Source organism: Saccopteryx bilineata, chromosome 1 (assembly GCF_036850765.1).
Source record: "Saccopteryx bilineata isolate mSacBil1 chromosome 1, mSacBil1_pri_phased_curated, whole genome shotgun sequence".
NCBI classification, from domain to species: Eukaryota; Metazoa; Chordata; class Mammalia; order Chiroptera; family Emballonuridae; genus Saccopteryx; species Saccopteryx bilineata.
In genome coordinates this window covers 183,191,850-183,211,859 of record NC_089490.1, presented here as the reverse complement: position 1 = coordinate 183,211,859, position 20,010 = coordinate 183,191,850, and the positions used below count along the sequence as shown (strand labels likewise).

At 34.1% G+C, this 20,010-nt stretch overlaps 1 protein-coding gene across 6 annotated transcripts in view; it reads right to left on the bottom strand.

The window, feature by feature from the left end:
* Positions 1-20,010, bottom strand: part of LRBA (LPS responsive beige-like anchor protein) — a 634,310-nt gene that overhangs the window by 350,941 nt on the left and 263,359 nt on the right. For all 6 annotated transcript variants that reach the window (XM_066280997.1, XM_066281009.1, XM_066281017.1 and 3 more), the window contains exon 36: positions 19,801-19,909. In XM_066280997.1, coding sequence (XP_066137094.1) covers positions 19,801-19,909 — 109 coding nt within the window. The remainder of the gene's footprint in view (positions 1-19,800; positions 19,910-20,010) is intronic.

Sequence of the window (20,010 nt, the reverse complement as noted above, 5' to 3'; positions counted from 1 at the left end):
AGTTGAGCTCATTTTAACAGAAAGTAGAATAGCAAAATATCAAAATAACAAAACATTAGTGAACAGAATCTGGCAGTCAATAATTATTGCTTTTGAATAATAACTGAATAAGCAATTAGGTAGAAAAAGCAGTTGGAAGAATAAAGATTGGAAAAATAGAAAAAACTATCCAGATCTGCATATGATATGACTGCATTATTTGAAAAGTTCAAAAGAATCAAATGAAAGTGGTTTCTGAACCAGGTAAGCTGAATCTAATGTTAGATAGACAAGACTAGACATAGTAATTCTGAAAAGAAAAAGAAAGAAACTCAGTAAGGGGAAGAAGCACAGTGTTACGAGTGTTACGAGTATTGAAACACATCAAAAGACCTCAATAATTTAAAAAATTTGACAAGACCTGAAATCACAGAGTAATAGGGAAAAATAGAACATCAAGAAATAGAATCCAAAACACACAGTGGCATCTCAAATCAGAGGAGAAAATTTGGAGTATGTGGTAAATAGCATTGGGACCATGATGTTGTCATATAAAATAAATTTAAATTCATATCATAGTTTATCCTGAAATAAATTCCAAATAAATATTTAAATGTAAATAATAAAACTATAGTAATATCAGAGAACACATGAAAGAATTCCTTTATAATCTATGCTTATAGAAGGCCTTTCCAACTACCAATCAGAAATTCAAGTCATAAAAGAAAATATTCATAAATTAAAAAAAAATTATTTAAAAAATTTCTATAGAACATCAACAAAAAATCCACCATACTTAACGAACTGCTAAAAATATTTATAATATATCAGAAAATTGATTCCTTAATATAAATATATGTAAAGCTTCTACAAAGTCAGAATAGGCAAAGGGTATGTGCTCATAAAGGGAAATAAAAGAGATTCAAGAATGATCAAAGTCACTCATAAAAAGCATAACTTTTAAGTTAAAAACACACTGAAAAATACAAGTTGAAACTACATACTGTCAAGTATAATCCATGAGAATTACAAGTTTAAAAGTTAATAACATCCTCTATTAGAAAACACTCATCTGTTGCTGACAGGAATGCAAAAATACTTCCCAAAATTATTAATTTCAAAAAGCAAAATATAAAAGATTATAGCTATGTTAGCATTTATATAAAGAAACAGGGATAGGAATATATATTACTATTTATACATATGTCCATAAAGCATCCATAGAAGGAATAATAAAATACTAACAATGATTTCCTATAAGGGTGAGAGGTAGAAAGCATCTAGAAATATGTTAAAGTGGTCTTTTTACTATGTGTGTTCTCATAATTTTTTTCATTTTAAATATATGTGTAGAAGAACACTGCCTCTCAAGCATTTGGCTAAGATAAAATATAAATTACCTATATAAGACGTTAAGTATAAAATTTTTAAATATAAAAATATTTAATGTCTTCTATACAGAAAGTTTAGATAATGCTGACATATTTCTAAAGCAGCACAAAAAAGTTATGAGTATCACGAAAGTATTTTTATGAAAGACTTATACTTTCGGTAAAAGATATAAAAAATGGAGAAATGAAACTATAAAGAGAACAATGAGAAGTAAAAAGCTAACCAGAAAGCAGCACTGGGTAAGAAAGGGAGGAAAAAAATAATTTCAAAATTGAGGAGCTAGTCATCAATGTCAAATGATGCAGAAATCAAGAGAGAGAAGAATAAAAAAGAGCCACCGGATAGTATAATTAGCTCACTAATGATATTCGAGAGAACATCTTTAATTTATTTGTTCTAAGAGGAGAAGGAGGAGGAGGGGGAAAAAAAGGGGGAGAGGGAGAGGGGGAGAGGGAGAGGGAGAGGGGAAGGGGAGGAGGGGAGGAGGAGGGAGGGGGGAGGGGGAGAGGAACCAGGAAGCACACTGAAAGGTGAAAGGGGAGAAAAAGTAAAAACACCATTCTAGCAAAAGTCTGACAGAAGAAAAAACAAAGTGAAAACGGAAGTTTTGAAATTCTAACAGCTTCGATCTATGATAATTAGAGGAATATAAATATATCAACACAGAGAAGCTAAAACATACTTCCAGAGAGATCCCTCAAAAGGGAGAGAAAAATAACTCCCACCATATTAAAATAATACATACCTTGTTAAAAGAAAACCACAGAAGGTACTCAGTGATTACAACGATAACTAATGACAACAAGTGAAAATAAGACCTTTCAATCAAAACTACTCTCAGCAGTAAGCTAACTATTTCATACTTAATGAAGGGCTGGAACTGAAATTTCATGGTATTCTGGAAACAGGTATCAAGGCAGATCTCACAAGTAATAGAGGCGCATCATCTAAGGATCTTTTTCACATTAGGAATCCTATTAGAAAGAAAACACTAAAAGGTAATTGAATTTCCCTCAGTTATCTTCATCTCTGTCAGCTCCTGCTACAATAACTTACTCTCCAGAGCAGAGATAACTCAATTCTGTCCAGCAAGCATATGTTATGAATCTCCAAAGCAAACTTGTCTAAATCATTCTGGTCTTCTATCAAAGGTTGGCTGTGGATATGAGCTCTGACAGAAAGCAAACAAATTTATTTTTATCTTTTCAATAATTCACTTCTTCATGCTTTGATGGAAGAAAACATGAGATAAATATTAGAACTGCAGTTATTCATAAAATCAGCTGAAATGGTTTCTATGACTTAAATAAAAACCATTAAGAAAACAGCTATTAGTATATATCAGAATTAGTAAACTATCTGAACTTTCCAGTTGTTTACTTAGTTGTATCTAATAGTTTGAAGTCAAGAGAAAAAAATACTGTTAATCAGATGCTACTTTTAATGATCTCACAAATACTATTTTCAACTATTTCATCCTTGAATAGCTTTTAGTAATACGTTTTAGAAAATAAAATACTAGAAAATTCATTTTCAAAAAAAGTATTTACAAATAACTTAAATAGTCCTTACAAGAAAATGTATTGCCTATCTATATTCTAAACCAGAAGTTTAAAACAAAAATGAAGGAAATAAACCTAACTAAAAATAAAGGGCAATAGTATCACAAATCCTGTGTCTCTTGTTATAATCTACAAAATGCCAAGATCATACAAAACATAAACTAATCTAAATTCAAATAATGAATTTATTTTTCTTCTGAAACGCTTTAATTTAGATTAAACTTCTCCAATGAAGATGACTTGGTTATGCATGACCTTTAAATTTACAATACTAGTCACAAAAATGATAATAACAATCACTAGTAGAGTTTACAATGTGTTTTAAACCACATTATAAAATTTTACTGTTCATAATACACCTTTAATTAATGTTTCATTATATGCATTTTATAGAAGGGAAACTAAAAAACTAAGAGAGGATCAATATTTTTTCCTAAGACTCTCCAACTGCTCAATTGTGGAGCCTAGAATCTGAACATATGTTCCAGCTTCATGTTCCTGCTATAACCCTGTTCACGTAGTTTCAAATTTAGATTACCCTTAAAAAACAGAGAAAAATCAAACAATGTAGTCAACAATGCTCCTTGTAATGTTTTTAATATAAAGTATGCTAACCTGTATTTTATAGTTTAAATTGCCTATTCCTTCATTCTGAGATCAGCACTTTTTGGATTAAGGACTCAAAGCTGTAATTTGAAAGCCATCAATCACAGCAATTTGAAACACTATTATAAACTGGTCATAGGGTAGAAACTAGTCCTGCCATGGCCTTTCTCAACTTAATCCTTTATATTTCCATTGACAACCAGCATTCCCACTTTTAATCCAAAAAAAAAGAAGAAAAATTCAAATGTGTAGGCTATAATTAGCATTCATTTACTGAACAATTATTTACTGAGCACCTACTATGCTCACAATCAGAAGGCATATAATGTAAGTCCCAGTATGATTCCAAAAGACTAAGGACCAAAAGGGCCAATGTGCAAGAACAGTAGAAGATGGAGGCCTCAGCTCAAGCAGAGAGAGTGAATTTGCTCTTTCTGGCCTTTCTGTGCTGTTCAGGCTCTCACTGATTATGATACCCACTTTCATTGATTAGGGTGATCTTAATTCAGTCTATTTATTCAAATGTTAGACTCTTCAGGAGACCCCCTGTGCAGACACATCCAACAATACTATTTCACCAGCCATTTAGGCATCCCTTAGCCCAGTCATGGTGACACATAAAATAAATCACACATACATGTACTGTGTTGAGTAGATTTTTAGTTCTTAGGGTATATAAATAGGAGTGGAATTGCTAGGTCATATGGTAATTGTTAAATGTTTACAGAACTACTAAACAGGTTCCACAGCAGCTAAAATGTGTTACATTTCATTAACAGAATATGAGTTTTCCAATGTCACCTTATCCACTTTTGTTATTACCCATTATTTTTATTTTAGCCACCCTAGTGGGGAGTGAAGGGGTTCTACATTGTGGTTTTGATTTGCATTTCCCTAATAACTAAAGCTACTGAGCATCTTCCACGTGTTTGTTGTCCATTTGTATATCTTCTTTAGAGAAAAGTCTAAGCTGTCTTTTATTTTTTTATTTGGGTTTTTCTTTTGTGTTGAGATGAAAGAATTCTTAACATATTCTGAATAATTGACCCAAATGAGATGTAAATTGACAAATAGTGTCTCCCATTCTGAAGGTTATTTTTGTACTTTCTTCACAATGTCTGTTAATGCACTTTTTAATTTTGATGACATCCAATTATTTTTTTTCTTTTGTTGCTTGTGCTTTTGGTTCCTATCTAAGAATCCATCTTCATATTTGAAGTCATGAAGATTTACCACTATATTTTCTTCTAAGAGTTGATGTTTAAGCTGTTATATTTGGGTCATTTATCCATTTCAAGTTATCATTGTATATGGTACGAAGTAAGGGGCGATTTTATTTTTTTGCATGTGAGTATCCAGTTGTCTTGGTACCATTTCTCCACTGAAATGTTTTGTCACCCTTATCAAAATTCAGTTGGCTTTCATTTCTGGACTCTCAATTTTATTCCTTTGGGATAATGTCTGTAATTGTGCCAGTACCATAATTATTATACATTTTTAGTATATTTTGAAATCAGGACACGAGTCCTCCAATTTTGTTCTTTGTCTTTTTCTTCTTAAGTAAGAAATGGGTAAGCAGAGAGACAGACTCCCTCAGGTACCCCAACTGGGATCCACCCAGAAAGCCCCCTGTGGGGCAATGCTCTGCCCATCTGATGCCGTTGCTCAGCAACTGAGCTATTTTAGCGCCTGAGGCAAGGCCATGGGGCCATCCTTAGCACTCGGAGCCAACTAGCTCCAACTGAGCCACAGTGCAGAAGGGGAAGAGAGAGATAGAAAGAAGGGAAAGGGGAGGGATAAAGAAACAGATGGTCACTTCTTTTGTGTGCCCATGACTGGGAATCCATCCTGGAATATTCACAAGCTGGGCTAATGCTCTACCACTGAGCCAAATGACCAGGGCCTCCTTTTTCTTTCAAGATTGTTTTGGCTACTCAGGGATGATTACAATTCCATATGAATTTTAGGAACACATAATATTTTAAATAATTATTTAGTCTCCATTTCCAGTTAGGTGTAATTTTTCATTCACAAATTAAAACTTTTAAGCGACTGAATTATATTCTATGGTCAAATAATCTACTAAAAACAAAGGGCAATGAAAGATGATTAAAAGAGAAAAATAAAAACATTTGTATTGTCACTACTCTGCTATTTGATGCCATGTCAATTTATTATATCAACAAATTGTACTTAACCATGAAATGTAAGGCAAAGAATAAAATAGCACAATAAATTTGAAAAATTAGGCTAATTAATAATTAACTATACATCATGCATCCATTGGTAAAATCAGATTGTCAATAAAGAATCTGAAATATTAACAGTTTGTATACTACAATTCTAAATAAGTACACAAGTGAAGATTATACCTGGACTCTTACTGGCTATTACTGTATTAACTCATATTAATATTTTTAAATGGCCAAGACATCTAAAAACAGCAAGCTATGGGTAGATGCTCATAATTTGTTACAAAGAACTACAACACCTTTGAAAGTGCTTTCTGCAGTAGACAATGGGCATTGAATTATAAGCATGATACCCTCTGCAGACAAATTCATGGCTTAGTGGTTATGAGTAAACACGTTCTTAAAAAAAAAAAAGGTCAAACTACCTCCCCTTCATATAAATACAATATAGTTCTAAGTAACTATAAAATAATAGATGTAAGATTTATTTTATTCTTTAATATTATCCTGCTATGTTGTTATAACCATAAGGTTCATTAAATCCAATGGTAATTTGCCCAACTTATAATTCTGTATAACTGCTTACGCCTGCACTTAGGGAGAGAATACAGTATCTATCAAATTTTATACATCATTACAAATAAGCTAGTCTGACATCCTAAGGAAAAAACTTAAATCAATAGATTAATCAGGCCCTGGCCAGTTGGCTCAGTGGTAGAACGTCGGCCTGGTGTGCAGGAGTCCCGGGTTCGATCCCCGGCCAGGGCACACAGGAGAAGCGCCCATCTGCTTCTCCACCCCTCCCCCTCTCCTTCTTCTCTGTCTCTCTCTTCCCCTCCCGCAGCCAAGGCTCCATCGGAGCAAAAAGTTGTTCCAGGCGCTGAGGATGGCTCCATGGCCTCTGTCTCAGGCGCTAGAATGGCTCTGGTTGTAACAGAGCAATGCCCCAGATGGGCAGAGCATCGCCCCCAGGTGGGCGTGCCGGGTGGATCATGGTCGGGCGCATGCGGGAGTCTGTCTGACTGCCTCCCCATTTCCAACTTTAGAAAAGTACAAAAAAAAATAGATCAATCACACATCTGATATGTCAGATTTATATTCAGATTAACACAAGATTAATATTAGGATTCAGTAACAAAGAAAACCATTCATAGTACATAACTGCCAAACCCAGCCTATAAAATGGCATTTAAAAAAAATTAAAACTATGTGGATGTCTTATGTTTTATAAGTGAAGAAACACAAGTGAACAGAGAAGTCCAACAAATTTTCCAGCAGCTGGAAATGCTAATAATGAAGAGAAATCATGCAGAGAAGTTGGCTGCCAAACAAAATTTACAATGAATACAGAAAGTCATGTAAAAGTATCAAGAAATTTTCAGTTTTCATTGATGATCATAAATTTAATTTGAAGAATGTATGAATAAATACATATAATCTTAAATGCTCTACAAGATGAGAAAATAGTCTAGTGTTAGCTCCAAAAATCTTTTTTTAACTTTAACATAGATTTGCTTTTATTCTGAAAAAGGTTAATTTATATGAAATATTGTACATGAAAAAGGCAACAGCATTTTTCATTAACTAGACCAATAAAGCACCGTTGAGAATAAATGAATACCCTATGAGTAATTCCTATTAAAAAGAAAACTGGTTGGAGAAATTTATTCATCTCTGTATAACAGAACTCTGACACAAGTATTTTCTTTATTCTATAACTTGCGATTTCAACTCTTAGAATTTAAACATATACATTATAATATGCACACAGGCAATCATATTGGCTTATTTCACTTAACATAGTGCTCTCCAGATGCTATGCTATCAGCAAAAGTAAGATTTCCTTCTGTTTATGGCTGAGTAGTATTCCAATGTGTAATTTACCATGACTCTTTTATCTACTCATCCACTGATGGACATATGGGCTGTTTCTAGATCTTGGCTACTGTAAATAATGCTGAAATGAACATAAGGGTGCATATATTCTATCAAATTAGTGTTTCAGGTTTCTTCAGATACAGTCCCAGAAGTGGGATCTCTGGGTCATAATGCAGTTCCATTTTAAATTTTTTGAAAACAGTTCCACACTGTTTTCTACAGTAGCTAAACCAATCTGCATTTTCACTAACAACGCACATGGATTCCTCCCTTTTTTGACAGTTTTTTAACTATTTGACAATCAGTAGTCAGTTCTCATCCACACTGTCTGTAGAGTTCTGAAAGCAGTAACAGGTTCATTGGTAATCCATGCATAAAGCTTGTTTGGCGATCCTTCCTCCTGCTTACATCTGGACAGCACACAGAAATGATCTGCAACACTCCTTATTCCACAGGCCAGACAGCTTGGCGACCCCGGCGTCAGCACACACATTGAGAGTTTCCATCTCCTTCAGGGCAAACTTCTGTATCTCTTTGAGAGCTGGAGAGCCATGCTTCTTGAAGTTTAGTCTATAGATGCTGTGAATGTTGATGGTATGTATATTCTCTGATCACTACATCATTGATGGCAGAACAGCCCTTTCTCTCACCATCCTAACTGCAGGATCCATTTTACTGGGTCTGGATTAGAAAGCAAGAGTATGAGGTGTCCTGGGCGAAGGAAAGTAACATGGCAAGTACAGCTTCCAGGTCCTCTGGGGGCAAAAGAAGGAGAATTTATCTGAACATTCTATAGACTGAACCCTTATCAGATGTAAGATTTGCAAATATATTCTTCCACTCTGTAAATTCTTTTTTTCTTTCTTCATAGTACTTTTTTTTTTGTATTCTTCCGAAGTGAGAAGCAGGGAGAGGCAGATAGACAGACTCCTGCATGCACCCTACTGAGATCCACCCGGCATGCCCACCAGGGGGCGATGCTCTGCCCATCTGGGGCGTTGCTCCACTGCAGCCGGAGTCATTCTAGTGCCTGAGGCGGAGGCCATGGAGCCATCCTCAGCACCTGGGGCCAACTTTGCTGCAATGGAGCCTTGGCTGTGGGAGAGGAAAACAGATAGAGAGGAAGGAGAGGGGGAAGGGTAGAGAAGCAGATGGGTGCTTCTCCTGTGTGCTCTGACTGGGAATCAAACCTGGGACGTCCACACTCGACCACTGCACCAACCAGCCAGGGTCTTTATAGTACTTTTTTAGTGATAATTTTTGAATCCCAAATACTGGTTAATTTTGACAAAGTATAATTTATCTTTTCTTTGGTTGCAGCTATCAGTTTTAAAATCTGGAAGGCAGAAGTAGTACTGTGCCTATGACAAACAGGAGCTAAGTATGGGCAGGTAGTAATTCAGGTTTAGAATATCCCAAATATTTGTTTTTTACCTTTTTAAATACACTCTAGTATGTAATCTCTCATTTTCTCCCTAAATTTTAGTTCTCATTTATTTAAAAACCCATTTTTAAAAACAAAGGTTTTAAACAATAGTTTTATTTCTTCAGTTACATTCTAAACATTGACAACATTCATGTATTAGTTATAATTACAAGGTATAGTTTTGAATCCTATATTTTAAAAATTAGACAATATAGATATTAAAATGAATTCTCAATTCTCCATAAAGTGTACATATGCCTGTTTACTTACTTATTCGTTAATTGTTGGACAGTGAGATGTTTTCTAATATATTTTTATTATAACTGCCATAACCTGACAACTTTACAGATATCATTATTTTTCTTCTTAATCTACACTTAAAATTCTAGATAAATATTAATTCAATGAAAGGTCTCATTTCAAAAAGCTATCCAAAAGAATCTTGCTCGAGTTATATAAGTAACATATATATTCAATTTTCCTACTACCTTACTAACCTTCCAGGTAGGAAAAGACTTTTAATAATTTTGTTATTTTAATTTGTACTTTTTCATTACTGACAAGTGGTACATTTTTAGTCTCCACATTTCCCTCACTTATTTATTAAAATCTCCATAATCTCAAATTTTATATTATATATTTAAATATTAATACCCCATATTTCATTCAATAATTTTATTTTCACTTTTGATGTTTGTTATTTTAGTAATATAGACAATGGTAAATTTATAAATCTATTCCTTTGAAATTGTCTGATACTTTAAAATTCCAGAAAATCATCCTCTTCAGAAATCTAAAAAGTTCATTATGCTGTTCTGCTACCTTATTCCTAATAAAATTTCCACATTTAATTTTCATAGAGTTAATCATGCCTTACTGAACATCTTACAATATAGCCTAGTACATTTATTTATCTTTTTTTTTTTTTTTTCATTTTTCTGAAGTTGGAAACAGGGAGAGACAGTCAGACAGACTCCCGCATGCGCCCGACCGGGATCCACCCGGCACGCCCACCATGGGGTCACGCTCTGCCCTCCAGGGGGCGATGCTCTGCCCATCCTGGGTGTCGCCATGTTGCGATCAGAGCCACTCTAGCGCCTGGGGCAGAGGCCACAGAGCCCTCCCCAGCGCCCGGGCCATCTTTGCTCCAATGGAGCCTTGGCTGCGGGAGGGGAAGAGAGAGACAGAGAGGAAAGCGCGGCGGAGGGGTGGAGAAGCAAATGTGCGCTTCTCCTGTGTGCCCTGGCCGGGAATATTTATCTTTTCTAATGAGACTGAGAATAACTTGAGTCCCTGAAAATCCCTAATGGGAATCTTACAGAGTATTAGAGACTCTATAATATAGAGGGTTTATTTTGTTTATTTAACATAGGAAAAAGTCTGTATATATAATCTTAATATCATATTAGGCCAATTAGAAGCACTCAATAAATTTTAAAGTTAGAATTACTGCATGCCATATTAATTTGTTCATAATCCAATAAAGTATAAATAGCAAAACTTGAACAAACAATAAAAGACAAATCCCTAAATGAAAATATGTTTTAAAAAAACACACAACAGATGAGACCACTGCTGCCCTGAGATTAGCATTCATATCCTGACTTCTTTTAATTACTTAAAAAGTAATGGAACTAATAAGCATTCAAATAAACAAGAAAAAAGGAGAAAACTATATGCAAGAGGAAAGAAAAATATATTTACCAAAATATCTAAATGCATTAGAAATCAATCATTAGCAAGAATTAATTCAATAAATTAAGTCTAAGACTTGGGTCTCTAAAAACATCAAGAAAAGCTAATCCATTAATGACATTAGTATTTAACACCAAAAAGAAAGTCAACATCACTAATAAACAATTTTTAAAAAACCCTTAAACAGCCTGACCAGGCGGTGGCGCAGTGGATGGAGCATCAGACTGGGATGCGGAAGGACTCGGGTTCGAGACCCCGGGGTCAACGGCTTGAGCGTGGGCTCATCTGGTGTGAGAAAAAGCTCACCAGCTTGGACCCAAGGTTGCTGACTCGAGCAAGGGGTTGCTCAGTCTGCTGAAGACCCACGGTCAAGGCACATATGAGAAAGCAATCAACGAACAACTAAGATGTTGCAACGAAAAACTGATGATTGATGCTTCTCATCTCTTTCTGTTCCTTTCTGTCTGTCCCTATCTATTCCTCCCTCTGACTCTCGCCCTGTCTCTGAAATAAAAAAATAAATAAAAATAAATAATTTTAAAAAACCCTTAAACAGTTATAACTGGTTACATTTTAAAATGACCTCAACCTGGTAGTTTATCTATATAAGGGAATCTAAAATATTTATTAACATAAAGTATTAATTCTATAGATTCCATAAAAATATATAGCATTAATCAATGATGAAAAAGTAAAATAGAAAATTCAGCAACCACCTGGAGAAATGCAAACCAACAAAACGTAGATTACAAAATTATATACTGGAGTACTTTTCATACCATAAGAATGAAAAGGATAAAAAACCATGTTTACTAATAATGAGAGCCTAGCATTATAATTTATAGAAATATATTCTTATACAAAAATACTATAGGTTACCATGCAAAGCAATAAAAAATGACAAGCTCTATATATGCTGACATTAAGAAGCCATTTTAAGTTAAATAAAAGCAAAATGCAAAACTGTGTGTATACTATGCATCCATCTATGTAAAAGCAGACATGGCATATTTGTATTCCCTGGATAGTTTATCTCAAAGAGGAAAAAGAGTAAAAAACACTGATAATGCTAGTTCCCCTGGGACAAGGCCACAGGGAGTTTTTCCTATAAATTCTTTCATATTGTTAGAAATATACATATATTAACTTTTTTTAAATTTAAAAATCTCAGAGGGATGTTGTCATCTTAGTAGAATACACAAAACATCAAGAAACTTGCTCCACTCCTAACAATGAAAGAATGCAAAAGATATAAAAGAATTAAACTCCAGAAAATAACCATCTCTTCTCGGAAGAGAACAGATCACCAGGTGTTTTCATTCCCAGAACTACAGCTTGGATGAACCTTGGAAACATTATGCCAAATTAATAAAGCAAATCACAAAACTTCACACACTGTATGAAATGGACAGAATAGACGGATCTGCAGAGACAAAAAGCAGATCAGTGGTAGCCAGGGCCGGGGAAAACGGAGAGGGACAACAGGTAGAGGGTTTCTTCTGGGGGTGATAAAAACTTTACAAAACTTGGATGGCTGCACAGTTCCGAGACTACTAAGGGTAATGTGTACATTGAAGCAGCCGAATTGTGTTGTGTGAATTATAGCTCATTAAATTTGTTTCTTTTCAAGTTTCTTGTACTGTAGTTTAACTTCTCTATTAACTTTGATTTAATTCAAAATGAAAAAGAAAAAACTAAAGAGACTTAATGATTGTAATGTGTAGTCCCTAAATGTATCCTTATCATAACAAGTAGCTGAAAAATGATTTTTTAACTTAAGTAAGAAAAATCAGGATTATAGACTAGGTATTAACAGACACTAGTGAATTGCTATTACATATTTTTACAAATGGTAATAATGTAATTATATAGAAAAATGTCCTGTTTCAGAGATTCATAATAAAGTATTATGTGGTCAATTACTACAAAGTCTATAATTTACTTTAAAACTTTTGAAAAAAAATCAAGCACATGTGGCAAAACGTTAGTTGTTGAATCCAGATGATAGGTACTCGTTCGTTAGACTACCTTTGACATTTAATTATTTAAACTTCCATAATACAATTAAAACAATATATAAAACTCCCAAAATGTTGTATTAGCTTAATGATTATGTGACGAGCATTAAGAAAAAAATATCAATGAAACACAACAGAGTCATTTGAAATAGCTCTAACAAACATCAGATTGTAATGTATGATAAAGAAAGCTTGGTACACATGATTTTGGAGAAACTGACTAATGCTTTAAGAGAAATCAGGTTAGAGTATCTCAGACAATATAAAGAAAAAATGTCTCATACTTTAAAAATTAAAGATTAAGCCTGTAAAAAAATTAAAAAATTAAATCCATTAAAAGATCTAGAAAATGTAGTAAAATATTTAAATGAACTTGAAATGAGAAAAAACAAACTTATTAAACCTAAAAGTAATAAAAGCAATGATAAAGGAAAACCTTTTAATTGGATAATATTAAAATCTGAATGACTATAAATGTATAATAAAAAGTAAACTGTGGGGAAAAGTATTGCAACAAATAAAACAAGGTTAATACCTTTAAAATATAAAGCCATTTTACAAATCACTAAAAATATCATAAACATTTATTTTGCATGAGCAATGAAAATAAATAGATATTAAAAAAAAGTAAACTCAATCATAATGAATGAATGTTGTGAGCTCACTCATGATAAACATAATGCAGACTTTAAAACAGTATGCTTTTATTTGTCAAACTGAAAATTATTCAATTACAGAAAGAGTGTAATGAATGAGGAAAGATTATGAAATTAAAAGTTTTGAGAAGAAATCTGTCAATATGTATTAAGATAGTCAAAAGAACTCATACTCTGATACCATATTTTCACTTAAATGAACTTAGCCCACCTAAAAAGTGAGAAATTCAAATAAAGATTTATGAACACCGATATTCCTTAAGGCATTATTTGTAAAAGTAAAATGTACAGGATTTAAGTTACCTAAAAATAGAAGATAGTAAAATTAATTGTTACATATTTATATTGTGAAATAACACAGCTATTACAAATCATGTTTTCAAAAAATTTCATGAGCGGCAGATTGTCCACACTATATTATTTTAATGTCAGATTTTTTAAAAAGCATCCTTATAATTCTAATTTGGTAAGTGGTATTATCAGTGAACAAGTAAGCGTATCTATATTTTAAAAAGACAATTAGGTTATATGGGACCTATGTACTACTTTTGCAATTTGTTACAACTTTATTTTAAATGGATGATTTTTGTTCTTTATATTGTTCATTATTTAATAAGCTTTCTATTAATGAATCACTTTTATAATTAGGAAAATATACATTTATTATAAAGAAAGAAAAACAATCAATTAAAAACAATTCATCTTCATTAAATCTAAAATTAAAGTTTAGGTCTCAAACATTTGTCAATATACTTTACACTCCTTCAGAATATTCAAGCATATGTTGAATCATATATTATTTCAACAGCAAAACATTTTATGATACCATGAAGTCTACAGTGGTTATGAGGACAAGAGACTGGATTACTGTTCAGAGACCTGAGTTCTGTTTTAAAATCATTGATTTAATAGCTACATGACCAAGGCCAATCACATTTGCTCACTCTATCCTGCATACTTCACAAAGCTATTTTGGTGGTGAAATAAAAAAAAAAATGTGTATTAAGTTACTTGTTAGATGGGATGATGTTAGAGAAGCCACATAGCAAAATGGTCATAACTTTATATCAGACTACTTGATCTAAAATCTAGCTTCATCATATATTAGCTGTATGCTGCCTAGAACAAACCATTTAACCTATTTCAAGTTTCTTTCTCTCTCAAACTGAAAAGATGATAACAATATTACCTTAAAGAACTGTTATAAAGATTTAGTTTATATTTAAGAGCTCAGAATTAGTGATGCTATACGAATGTTTGTTAATTTTTAAAAATTTAAAAGTACTTAACTGACAAAAAAGGTTCACATTTTACTGAAAAATAGTTTGCTAATGTGAAAAATATTTGAATCTATCTAAAAATATATATTCATAGATTGCTTATAGATTTTGTTTTAAGTATAAGATGGGGAGATAGTGAGACAGATCCCTCATGTACCCTGACCAGAATCCACCTGGCGACCCCATCTAAGGTCTATGCTCGAGTACTGAGCTATTTTTAGCACCCAGGGCCAACACTCAGATCAATTGAGCCATTGGCTAAGGGAAAGGAAGAGGGAGAAAAGAGTGAAAGGGAGTGGGGGAGAAGCAGATGGTCACTTCTCTTGAATGCTCTGACTGGGAATCGAACCTAAGATGTCCATACACTGAGGGTCAAGGCTCTATCCACTGAGACAACCAGCCAGGGCCTCAACTGCTTTATTAAGAATTAATCAAGTGCATTCGTGGCCTTTTGTTCATAAATAAATAAGACTTTAAATTACTTCAAATAAGCTCACTAGACAACTAGTTTTCCATTCTATTGAAGTTAATAACCATATGCCTGACCAGGCGGTGGCGCAGTAGATAGAGTGTTGGACTGGGATGTGGAAGAACCCAGGTTCGAGACCCCGAGGTCGCCAGTTTGAGCGCGGGCTCATCTGGCTTGAGCAAAAAAAAAAAAAAAAAAAAAAAAAAGCTCACCAGCTTGGACCCAGGATCGCTGGTTCCAGCAAGGGGTTACTCAGTCTGCTGAAGGCCCATGGTCAAGGCACATATGAGAAAGCAATCAATGAACAACTAAGAAGTCGCAACGCGCAACAAAAAACTAATGATTGATGCTTCTCATCTCTCTGTTCCTGTCTGTCTATCCCTCTCTCTGACTCTCTGTAAAAAAAAAAACAAAAAAAAAAAACAAACCCATATAATGTTTTGTAGTATAGTAGTTGACATTCAAAGCAACAACAGTAATAAGAACATAAAGAAATTCTTATTGAAGTGGATTTTAACTTATATAGATTCCTAAAATTTAAATTATTTTGTGATAGTCAATCACGTTTTACAGTTGTATCACGTTAGTTTAAATAAACCAAATTACAATAGACAAATTTTGTAACAAAAAGATTGTCATGAGTTGTATACACCCATACATACACCATATTTACAAGATAGGGTCCAATGTTTTACACAATATACATTTTAAATAAACATTCTGTTTACCGCAGTAAGATTAAAAATAAAGTTAAGATGAACGCCTAATCAGAGATCTTGTGACATTCTATGAATCTCTAAATAAATCAAAAGCAGAAGATGTCAAGGATATTCCTCTCTAAAGATAATCATGAAATGAACTAAGGAGATGTGCCTTTCAGATCTACAGTCATCAATCCCTTGATAATAAATGAAACAAGTCAGCTACTTTACAACCACAAATGGTATATTAAATAGATGACATCTCTTTTTTGCAGGAGGAAGTAACTAGCAGTAGATAAAATCCAGATATATTATTAAAGAATGCACAGCATAAATTCAAGGCTGAATACAGATAACCTTTAGAATACAAGCTGTCTAGGAAAAAATATGCTTCATCTTGTAGAGTATTATTTAAGATTTAAGAGCAATATAGTCAGATATATATTAAACATGAACATGCCTCAATCAATTGGATTTTGTGGCATAAACAAAGGGAATTCTTTTTTCTGTGAAAATAAGACTAGTAAAGATAAAAATATATGGTTGCTCTCTTAAAAGTGACTCGTGTGGAAGAGCTGAACAAATCTATTTTCTCCACTAAAAATTTAAGTAATAATAATTTTTTGGAAGTTGTTTTTTATAAAATATTCCATTATCATGCTTTATAATACTATAATATTACAAATCTCAAAGCAAGGTAAGAACTAAAATGAAAAACTAGATAAAGTATAAAATTAAATAGCTCAAAATAAAGCTGCTGTATGTGCCAGAAATAAATCCCCTTTACACATTCTAAGAAATCTAATGAATGTGAATCAAAACATGGATTAGTGATAAAGAAACAAACTGTCTGCATCTGAATTCTAGTTGTAACTCTGGGCTATTTCCTTCTAATGCTGTTTTCTCATTTAGAAAGTGAGAGACAATAATATGATAGTACTACCTCCAGCTTTACTGCAAGGATTAAGTTAGTGAAAACTTATAAGAATTCCCTAACAGTTCCTAACAGATCATTACTCATACTACATAGCTACTATTGTCACCGTCATACCTCAGTTAAACAACAAATACATTTTAAAATATCCCCTAATTTGGGGGGGGGGTTTGTTTGTTTGTTCTGTGTGTATTTTTCTGAAGTTAGAAACTGGGAGGCAGTCAGACAGACTCCCGCATGCACCCGACCGGGATCCACCCCACATGCCCACCAGGGGGCGATGCTCTGCCCATCTAGGGAGTCACTCTGTTGCAACCAGAGCCATTCTAGCACCTGAGGCAGAGGCCATGGAGCCATCCTCAGCGCCCTGACCAACTTTGCAAAATGGAGCCTCGGCTGCAGGAAGGAGAGAGAGAGATAGAGAGGAAGGAGGGGGGGAGGGGTGGAAAAGCAGATGGGCACTTCTCCTGTGTGCCCTGGCCGGGAATCAAACCTGGGACTCCTCCTGCACACCAGGCCAACACTCTACCACTGAGCCAACCGGCCAGGGCCAAAATATCCCTTAATTTTTAAGAGCAGTATATATGTACTGTTTGGTTCAAATCAGTTCTCTTGCATAATACAGTGTTTAAAAGTATTTTCTAAAGTCCACATTATTTCCTTCCTCATTCTCTCATTCATACACATAGAACACCACCGCAATCTCTAAATAATCAAATAAAAAGAATGAACTGCAATTTCAATCCAGAGTTACAAAGTAACTTCATAGTCAATTAGTAAGGACACCAAGAAATAGGGTCTGGGTTAGTCTAGAGGGCTGCAAAGGAATTTTTTTTCCTCCTTTTAATTCCAACTGGAAAGAGAGGTGGGGGGTACAGAAGCTCTTGTATTACTCTTATAACTTTCCTATAAATCTCAAATTATGTCAAAATAAAAAACTGATTCATTCTCATTCTCTCTCTCTCTCCCCATCCCTCCCACCTCTTTCTCTTTCTCTCTCTCTCTCTCTCTCTCACACACACACACACACACACACGCAATGAACAAGATACACTGTCCAGCAGGGAATGATTTTCCAGTACTTTATATTTTGTTTTGTATTAATAAGATTTTATATTCCAAATATTATCTGTGCATTTCTTACAGAATCTGACTCCAATTTTCTTTGTCTAAATTGTATACAGGCTATATCTGTTTCTATTCTTACCTGGCTAATACTTGTTACTTAAATTAAAAGCTATTATATTTTTTGTTTATTTATTATATATCCAATAATCTTACCAAAGTTCCTATTAGTTATTGTAGATTTTCCTAGGTCATAGCATTAACAATATAAAAGTAATTTCTTCTTTTCTAGAATTTATATTAATTATCTTATACTTACAAGAACATCAAAATATTAAATAATAATAGCAGACAATACTTTTATCCTAATTTTAATAGAAATGGCTTTAACCATTTAAAATGTTCAGTAAACAGTCTTTATCTTATTCAGGTTGTTTTTTTATATACTTTTTTCTCAGAGTCTTATTAGGGCTATCTGCTAAAATCTAAAATATGCCTTTTTTTATATTTACTGATATCTTCACATAATTTTTCCATTTTGTTTTGATATAATTTAATAGGTACACATTTTAATATTAAACCATATTTGAATTCCAGAAAAAAATTTTAAGTTTCCATAGTATATCATTCCTTTATTACATTGTTGGAGGATGTTGGTTCAAGTTCCAGTTAGAACTATGTACCCATATTCTTTTCTTTTCTTTTCTTTTTTTTTTTTTTGGTGAGAGAGAATGAGAGACAGGAGAGACAGAGAGGACGGAGAGACGGTGAGAAGCATCAGCTCGCAGTTGCTCTCTCTTTAGTTGTACATTTATTGCTTTTTGTATGTGATCAAACCTCTGGTTCAAGCTGGGCCAAAGTCCCCTTGGTCAAGCCAACGCCCTTTAGGCTCAAGTCACTAATATTGGGCATTTCAAACCAGCGACCTCTAGGCTCAAGCTGACAACCTCTGGGATCAGGTGGAGGATGTCCTTCTCAAGCCTGTAAGCCCCTGTTCAAGCCTATGAGCTCATGCTCAAGCCAGTGACCTCAGGGCTTCAAATCGGCAAGCTCAGCATTGCAGGTGGCGGTTTTATCTACTGCACCGCCACAGGTCAGGCAGTACCCATACTCTTAAGTACAATGGATCTTTTAGAGTTTTATTTTTCCAGTACTTTTTTCATGTTATGATGGTCATATAAAATACACTGGGGATATTTCCATCTTTTTTAATGTACCAGGAAAATATCAGCAACATCTGAATTAACTGCTCATAACATGTTAGAATGAACCCAGGTGGTGCTTTTTATTATTTTCTACTTCTTAGCAAATATTCTTATCAAACTTTCTAGTTCATCTTAGGTATGAAATTTGTTAATTTACCAAGCTACAACAACACCAATAACTTAACAATTAACATTTGTTTCATGTGTTCAGGTACACTGCTGAGATAAGCAACTGTCCCAGGAGGGGTCTGTCACTTGGTGCCCCTGAGAGCATCCAGGAAGAAAGCTAGCTGTATGCTCCCTCATTTCCTCCGCCACACAGATTAGCGTGCTCTCAAACTGCATGCTAAGGGTCAAGAAACTGCATGCTTGTGTCTAGCTTCTCTCTAGAAACCTACAAGATTTTATCTCTTCCTTACGGGTTTCATTTCCAGTTAACTAGCTCAGTTTTGCCCAGGGAGAACAAATGTCCACTAATTTACGTTACTGGAAAACTATCAACTTCAACACCCAACTCACATGGTTAAGATCAGTTCTCTCAAATACAGAAGCTGCTACAAGTAATCTGTAGGTAAACTAGAGAGGGCTAGAAAGACGTGTACTAGTCTTCCCAGAATCCCCCATGATTCTCTCACAATTTAAGTCTTAACTTTTTGATGACCTGTTTGCTTATATTTATACAATACTGATATTTTACGTATGCAGTGGCGATGTCCTCACAACAACCATATGTGTAACCTACCTCAAATTCTGCGTGTCTGTGAATGTCCTCTGCTCGCTGCCTGCTCAGGATAAATTCAGCTTCATTTGCTACCCTTACTAGATGATCCTTCATTGTCTGGCTCAGCAACCTATAAAGAGATGGACATTATTGAATAAATATATGTATCCACATACATCAGATATGATTATTTACTGTTAACTAGGAAGGAAAGAATGTTTCCTCTCCTAT